The sequence below is a fragment of the Rhododendron vialii genome, chromosome 11a (genome assembly GCF_030253575.1).
Source record: "Rhododendron vialii isolate Sample 1 chromosome 11a, ASM3025357v1".
Classification (NCBI taxonomy): Eukaryota; Viridiplantae; Streptophyta; class Magnoliopsida; order Ericales; family Ericaceae; genus Rhododendron; species Rhododendron vialii.
The window spans coordinates 20,982,303-20,990,963 of record NC_080567.1 but is presented as its reverse complement, the minus strand read 5'-3'; the positions used below and the strand labels follow the sequence as shown (position 1 = coordinate 20,990,963).

The 8,661-nt window shown below is 36.5% G+C and overlaps 1 protein-coding gene across 1 annotated transcript; it reads left to right on the top strand.

The window, feature by feature from the left end:
• The first annotated feature begins 4,914 nt into the window (after positions 1–4,914).
• LOC131306985 (uncharacterized) lies at positions 4,915–6,872 on the top strand. Its single transcript, XM_058333419.1, has 2 exons — positions 4,915–5,547; positions 6,690–6,872. Exons 1-2 carry the CDS (start codon positions 4,915–4,917, stop codon positions 6,870–6,872), a joined length of 816 nt encoding a protein of 271 aa, XP_058189402.1.
• The last annotated feature ends 1,789 nt before the right edge of the window (positions 6,873–8,661 follow it).

The window sequence follows — 8,661 nt, the reverse complement described above, 5'->3', positions numbered from 1 at the left end:
CTTGTTTATGCATAGGGGTATAACATCTTCTACTCATGTAATGATGGTTTCCCCCTCGAAGGAAGAATGGTGTTTTGAGTGCTATAAAACAACTTTGGTAATGTCGTAGTTCTGTATATTTTATGCATGCCAGACTAATAATTAAGCTAAGGTGTTTTGTGCGGAGTGCAGAGTGAGAAAACATGCTGTGTCGAAATTTAGCCAAGACTTTAGAGACTGAATATTAGCAATTAAGAAGTTGTGTGTGGATAATAGAGCGGAAGAAAGTTAGAACTTACTTGGGTAAGAATTGTGTGAGGGCTGCTCGCACCAGAAATGAACCATTGGGTTGGTAATTTACAATACTCAATTACGGTTGTTTATGCATAGGGGTAGAACATCTTCTACTCGCGTAAGGATGGTTTCGCTCGCAAAGAAAGGAAGGTGTTTTAAGTGTTAGAAAACTGCTTTAGTTATGTCATAGTTCTGTTAGAACTACAAGAGAAAATCTAGGTGAGGACAGAGAATAAAGATTAATGTACCCGTGCGTTGGGGGTGTTTTGCACTGGCATGGCTGGTCATCAGATCTGGATTTGGTGTATCAATTTTACTGTTGATAAAGTGAATTGCAATAGTAATCACTATGTCATGTATATTATGCGTATTCCGCTCATTAAATCCATGACGTGAATTTATGTATTTGCGGTCACCAATTGTAGTACTGATGCTGCTGAGTATACGAGGAGTTAAAAATCTGCGTTGTCAGAATGAACGGATACTTGAGTACTGTGATAGGGAAAAAATTATAGAATGTTTTGGTTTTATTGTAGAGTTGTTGAAAACGATTCAAGTTGGATTATTTTTCGATCTTAATAAATTATTTATGGCCTTTGTTAGTTGTTGATTAAAACAAAAAAAGGGCTCTGAGAAATGAATTTTATAATGTATAAAATAAGGATTCGAATTCCAATTTCTAGTGGTACGAGAAAAATTAGCTTATATTCTCTTTTTTTCCTTTTCTTACAATACAAATTGGGGGTTGTGATATTGTGGGTTTGAGATTTGTATAGTCATGGTAAAGTAATAATGCTAGATAACTTATTGACCAATCAACTAATTGCACAAGAGATATGCGAATGGATAAAAAATCAGTGAGGGTTGAGTGAGTATTATTGTGTTGTTTGGATCAAAATTTAAAATGTGTTGTTTGGATCAAAATTTTGATCAAATATAAAGGCGAGTATTGAGATTGTGTACACAACACATGTAATTAAGCAGTGAATAGCGCAGGTAATGTAAAATTTTAAAAAAAATACGGTTGGATAACTATGTTAAACAAATCAGTGTGTATTTGTACCAATAATTTATTTGAGAATCTATTAGACACATTCAAAATCGTGTTTGGTGTTACCAGTTATAACCAATTATTGATACTTCCTATAGTAGTTAATAAATTAGATAAGTATGTGAAATGTCTTTGGTTAAATTTGTAAAGGAAAATTATTTATTACACCGGTGGTTACAGGTAAAATTAGTTGACGAAGTTTTAGTTTCTAGGGTTATTTCACCTCTGTTAGTGAAGAACCAAACTCGGCCAAAATAGTTTGTAAATGATGATTGATTTCTTGGGTGATATAGATGACGTGTTGCGTACGATATTGTAACCTACAGAAAAATCTAAGAAAAATTCGTGATGTGATTACTATAATAAAGGCCTGAAGAAAGTGTTGTGTGCTGAAAGTACAATAGTGTGTTGGTACAACAGTGGCAGGTGTTGTTATTCTGCCTTAAATGTATATGACAGTAAACTGATTAAATAATCAAGTAACAAAAAGAGGTCAGGGAAAAAAGTAAAAGGGAGAACTATAAGGGTATAGGTTGAATTATTTATTGTTTCTTTCCTGGTTGATGCGAAATAATTTGTGCTGATTCTTGAGACTAAAGATTAACAGCCATCGAAAAGGTACGTTTGTCCAGAACTGTTACTTCTATTCTTCGACAGAGTGAAGATGACTATTGAAGTATCTTGGTAGTTATCAACGAAACTAACATGAATTGGGTGTATTGAGCTGTTGTATTCTTGTTGGTAAATATTGTCCTTACTGCTGCTTGATATGAACTTTTGTTATTTGTACATGTTTGCGAAATTAATGCTGCTTGATACGAACCTTTGTTATTCATACATGTTTGCCAAATTAGTATATCCAGGTAGAACAATTTGAAAGAGTTAGGTGTAATGAATGATCTTTTGAATTTGTTTGAAATGTTGTTGGTGAATAGTAATCACTGTTGTGCAGAGCTCGTATAGTTATAGTGTTGAATAATTACTATAAAAATCGTGAATAATAAAGTGCTAATACATAGGACATGAATATTATTGTTTTGTTTTGCTATTCAATTGGTTTTTTGGTAAATATTGTTGTCGTTGCTGCTCAATACGAGTTTGTTTGTTCGTACAATTTTACCATATTAGGATAGCCATGTAGGAGAATCTGAATAATTGAATATCGATAGATAAGATGTGAATAATATTATTACATTTTACAGTACTTTGCTTGGTTAACTATCATGGTTACAAAGAAGAAACCTCGAACTTGCTATGCTGAACTGTCGCAAGAGACGAAAGATAAGTGAAATCGACGCCGTAGAGAACTGGATAATAATCTGCAGAGGCGGTGAGAGTGAAATGCAATGAATGATGCAGCTTGCTTATGCGAAAAAGGCCAATATATATGCTGAAATTCGCGAACCTAAAAAGGCTAGGCTTGATAATAGCTGCAGAGAATTATGGTTGACAGAAGAAAACAGCCACGGAAAAGTAATACAATCGGTTTGCACTCCTATTTTGTTTGAAAATCAAAGCCTGGAAACGGTCTGTTCCATGGTAGCTGAAAAACCTAGTAATGCAGATGACTTGGGAGTTGCGATTGAAGCAACACCAAATGGAACAATATCAGCGTGTGAGAACAGGGTTTCTTCATTATTCCCCGCAGATGCATGCAACGTGATGCGTAATGGACAGTGTAGCTTCGTGTCTATTGATAATGCAAATATGTGTATTAATATTCGAAATTCGTGTAGATATAAACAGAATGAATGTTGTGAACAACCATGTTTACAAAAGGATAAAGGTCCCAAAAATGCAGCACAAGTAGTTTACAGTTCAGAGCTATATAAAAACATATGCGCAGGGATAGTAAATACTATGGTGGATGCAAGATCTCCTTGTCGTATCAACTCAGAGGTTGATACTCGGCAAGTAGCAGTTGAAACGATGCGAACAGATGAGTATTGTATGCAATCATCCATCGCTAGTGTTCTCCGAGGGGTTTTTAGGTCCTCTATTCAATGTTGTGCAACCAGCGTACATGAGATAGGTAAGCTCCATATTTGAGTTGATATTTTAGATAGTAAGGCTGGAGAGTGAGTAAGCTATCTGATAATGTAATTGTTAATTTCGGACTAGATGACAACTGGTCTATATATAGGCTATAATATCAGGTTCAAGCTCTCGTATGGCGGTTGCAATAGAGAGAAGGCCAAGTATGGTTAGCAAATTCAGACTCGATAATCATTTCGTAGTATTAAATTATTATGTAGTGCACCTTTGCCTTTATTGTATTATGGAAACATAGGTAAAAAGACCGAAAATAGCAAACAAATAATTCTTCGCAAGCATCCAGTACCAACTGAGGCATTCGTGCTACCAATTGTACCTAGGTGCATGTCCTGCGATGCGAAATGCTTTACCTTCGAACCTGATGGTTTCTGTTGTTCTAAAGGTCAGGTCTCTGTGTATCCTTTCCACACCCCAGCCAAGCTCCTAGAGTTGTATCGAGGTTCTTCGCAGTAATGCAAAGATTTCCGAGGTCATATTCGCCCGTACAATAATATGTTTGCTTTCACTTCTTTCGGTGTAACTCTGGATCCGCAATACACCAAAAATCATCAAGGAATCTACACTTTTCGTGCCCAAGGTCAGATCTATCATTTCATGCATGGCTTATGCCCTCCAGATGGAAAGCCTTCCTATCTTTAGTTGTATTACTATGACACTGCCAAAGAAGTTGAGCACAGACTAGGGTGTCTTAAGGATTTAGATAAAAGCACTATTACTGAACTTATAGATATCTTGAGACCCAATCCATACTCAAAAATTTTCAGATCCTTGGCAATGATGCCGAATATAGCTAGATTCGTATGAGATAAGGCTTAGAGCTGATCCAATTGTGAGTGATAAAACGTTCGATGCACCAACGGCATCGCAGGTGGCGCTCATCTGGAAGGATAACGAAGATGATTCAGAACTGAGAGAATGTAATATATTAGTTGAAAGGCATGATGGTCATAGTGTTGCAATCAAGTATTACTATGGATGTTATGATCCTCTTCAATATCCATTGTTATTTACATATGGAGAGCCAGGGTGGCATCGTGGTATCAAAAGAAATAACTCCAACAAATATGCGATTCAATCAGCTAGTCAGGTGGCAGGTGGATCCAATACATACACAACGGTAGAACAACTTCTTGGTGCAGAATCCTTACGTGAGTTCAATAATTTAATCAGGTATTTATTGTCAAGATTTGTGTGAATATAGACTTATTGGTGTTGCTTTTACACCCAGATTACGAGGATGCTTCTAGAAGACAAAATATGGTTTCGGCTCGTGAGTTTTATGCGTATTTGTTTCAAGTACGTCCAAAAATTGATTCTATAATCTTAGAATCAGGTAGACTCCATTAACAATATGCCGTTGATATGTATGTAAAAATTGAAACTTCGAGATTGGATTATTTCAGACTTCACCAAGATGAAATAAGAGTAGATTTGTACCAAGGAATTATTATTAGTGTTGCATAGGGAGAATCAAGGGGGTCAAAAATTGGGGCACCAATAATTCTCCCTGGATCATTTATAGGGGGGCCCGAGACATGCACAAAAGGTACATGGATGCAATGACATTAATGGATAAATATGGGAAACCAGATATATTCTTAACCATGACTTGTAATCCCAAATGGATAGAGATTACCAATGAACTCAAGGCGCATGAAGATGTGCAAAATAGGCCTGATCTTGTTACCAGAGTTTTCAGGAGCAAATTCGAACAACTGAAAAAGGAAGTGATCAAGAAGAAATGTTTTGGTCCTGTTCAGGCGTACACTTACGTAATTGAGTTCCAGAAGAGAGGTTTACCACATGTGTATTTGCTGCTAATAATGAAAAGGGGGCACAAGCTTGTAACACCAAATGATTTTGATCAATTTATATCAATCGAAATACCCGAAGAAATTAAAAATCCCCATCTTTATGCAGCTGTGTTGAAACACATGATGCACGGTCCTTGTGGGAAGCTTAATGCAGGTAATGTCTGCATGAAAAATGGTAAGTGTAAGAACCATTATCCCAAGAAATTCACGCAAGCCACCACTGTTGCGACAGATGGTTATCTAGTTTACCGACGAAGAAATGATGGCAAGCAAGTTCGAGTGCGCCAGCAAATTCTAGATGACAGATGGGTCATCCTTTATAGTCCATATCTACTAGCTATGTTAGATTGTCATGTAAATGTTGAGATTTGCTTAACTATTCACTACAAGAAAAATGAAAATTTGTGACGAAAAAGTGGCGACGAAATTTAATTTCGTCACTAAATGAGTATATTTGGCGACGAAAAAATAAATTCGTCACTGTTTTGACAACTTCCGTGACGAAATAATTTCATCACCAATTATACTTATTTAGCGACGAAAAAAATATTTTCGTCACCAAAGGTTCCCATTTGGCGACCAAATACATTTTTCGTCGCCGAAAGCTTAATAAAGGTGACAAAATTATTTTTCGTCGCCAAAGATAATCATTTGGTGACAAAAAATATATTTCGTCACCAAATGAGACCAATTTAGTAACGAAATATTTTTTTCGTCACCAAATGCTTAACTTTGGTGACGAAAAATAATTTTGTCACCATTTGAACACTTTCAGCGACGAAAAATATATTTCGTCGGCAAATGGGTAATTTTCGTGACGAAATTTATGAATTGCGCTTTGTCACTAAATGTATTTCGGACATAACTCTTTACTAAAAATTCCAATTGAGATAATTCAAATTGGGTTTGAACAATAACTCAATTGCCTACAACTTTCATGTTTATCAAAATTGCTAATTTTAATGTTTAAAGGTTCAACATTACATTCGAAATATATTATCATGTTAAACATATATGTTATATATTAGATATTTCAAATATTTACTGAAAAGCGTGTGTGGTGCAGTTGGTTGGAGCTTGCGCAAAAAACTTAAGCGACTCGGGTTCGAAACCTAGCAGGAGCAAGAAAGAAGGATTTTTTTTCCATATGAAAAACGCCTTTTGCAACGAAAAATTTCGTCACCGATTTCTTATATTAGTGACGAAAATTTTCGTCACTGATGTGATCCATCGGTGATGAATTTTTTCGTCGCCAAAAGGAATAATTGATGACAAAAAATTTCGTCGTCAAAAAGCACAATAAGTGATGAAAAAAACTTCGTCACCAATTATTCACTTTTTGGTGACAAAATATTTCGTCATCAAAAGGCAATATAGGTGACGAAAAGTAGATTTCGTCACCAGGTAGGAATCCTCGACAACCTTTAGTCGACAAATTTTTTTTCGTCACCTATATTATTTGTGACAAAAAACATGCAATTTGTGACGATTTTCAGTCGTCACCCAAAGCAAATTTTCTTGTAGTGATTAAGGCTGTTAAATATTTGTATAAGTATATCTACAAAGGGCACGATAAAATCGTCTTCAGAATCATTGCACAGCGAAACAATGAAACTGTTGATGAAATCATGCAGTTTCAAACAGCTAGATGGGTTACACCTCCGGAGGCAATGTGGTGAATTTACAGATTCAACTTGTTTGACATGCATCCATCTGTTATAGCTCTTCAGTTGCATCTTGAGAACTGTCAAGTTGTTGGTTTTAAAAAAACAACAAACTTGGACAACGTAGCTGATTCAGAATTCTTCTCAAGGACAATGCTGACACAGTTCTTCTATATGAATAAATACAATAAGAATGCCAAGAAGGGGAAATTCTTATACAAAGATTTCCCAATAGCAGTTGTTTGGTCAACGAAGACGAGATGTTGGACTGAGCGACAACACAAGAATGTGATAGGTTGTATTATAGCTGTGACTCCATCCCAGGGTGAATTGTACTATATGAGATTATTATTGAGCCATGTGCGATGTCTAACCTCATTTTCTTTCCTAAAGACTGTTGGAGGCAAAACATATGGAACGTATAGAGAAGCAGCAGTAGCTCATGGATTGCTTGTTGATGATAAAAGTAATGAAAAAGTGCTTGGAAGAATCGTGTGGTTATCAGATGCCTAATTCCCTAAGACAATTATTCTGTACTATGCTTGTATTCTGTGGTGTACTTAATCCAAAGGAGCTCCTGCTGCAATTTGAAGAGCCCCTGACAAAGGATTATGTCAAGAAGCAGGGAATGTTGCCGACCGAAGCACGCCAGACTTTATTATGTTTTGTGAAATCTACGCTGGGGTCTATGGGTAAGACTTTACGGGATTTTGATCTCGATGATTTGTTGATAGATGAAAGTCAAGATGATCGATTGTGCAAAGAAATCTTGGATGAACATGATATAGAAGTGTCAGATTTGGATCTGCTAAGCGTGACGAAACTGAATTCAGATCAATCGAAAGCTTATGGTGAAATCTTACAAGCTGTTAAAAATGATGATGGAACCTGTTTCTTCGTGGATGGTCCTAGTGGCACAGGGAAGAGTTTCTTGTACCGTGCTTTACTTGCCACCGTGAGATCTGCCAAAGGTATCGCTCTAGCAACCGCTACTTCTGGAGTTGCTGCATCAATTTTGCCTAACGATCGCACTGCGCATTCAAGATTTAAGATCTCACTGGAAAGAAATGGCAAGGTAACCTGCAATGTTGGCAAACAAACAGGTTTAGCTAAACTACTGAGAGCGACTTCATTAATTATATGGGATGAAGCATCAATGGCTAAAAGACAAATTATTAAAGCACTTGATAATCTATTGAGAGATATAACAAAAGTCGATAGTTTATTTGGTGGGAAAGTTATGGTTTTGGGTGGGGATTTTAGACAAGTGTTGCCAGTAATACCAAAGGGTACAAAGGAGGATTGTATGGATGTCAGCTAGGTGAGATCGCATATATGGACTTCTCTTAAAAAATTCACGTTAAAGGAAAACATGAGAGCTAGAACAGATCCTGCATTTAGTAAGTATTTGTTGAGGGTGGGTGACGGAGAAGAACCATGCAATTCAAATGATGAAATAACAATTCCTCCGTCAATGATTATCCCACCTAGGCAAGATATTGCGGTTGTGGAGCAACTTATAAGTTTTGTGTTCTCGGATTTAAAACGCTATTCTGTTGATGCAATATCTATGACACAATCTGCAATACTAGCACCCAGAAATGATTCCGTGGATGAGATAAACGAGCTGTTGATGAATAGATTTCCAGGAAGATAGTGCATTTATACAAGCATTGATGAAACAATTAACCCAGCAGATCAAGGTTTGTATGTTGATTTCATACACTCAGTATGCCCTCTTGGCATGCCAGCGCACCAAGTTGTGCTAGAGGAAAACTGCTCGGTAATGGTGCTGCGAAATTTA

Excerpts from the sequence above, each read along its gene's own strand:
- LOC131306985 (XM_058333419.1), top strand. The coding sequence starts at position 4,915 with ATGCACAAAAGGTACATGGATGCAATGACATTAATGGATAAATATGGG. Across the intron at positions 5,548-6,689 it reads TAGCTATGTTAGATTGTCAT|TCGTCACCCAAAGCAAATTT; the intron begins GTAAATGTTGAG and ends GACGATTTTCAG.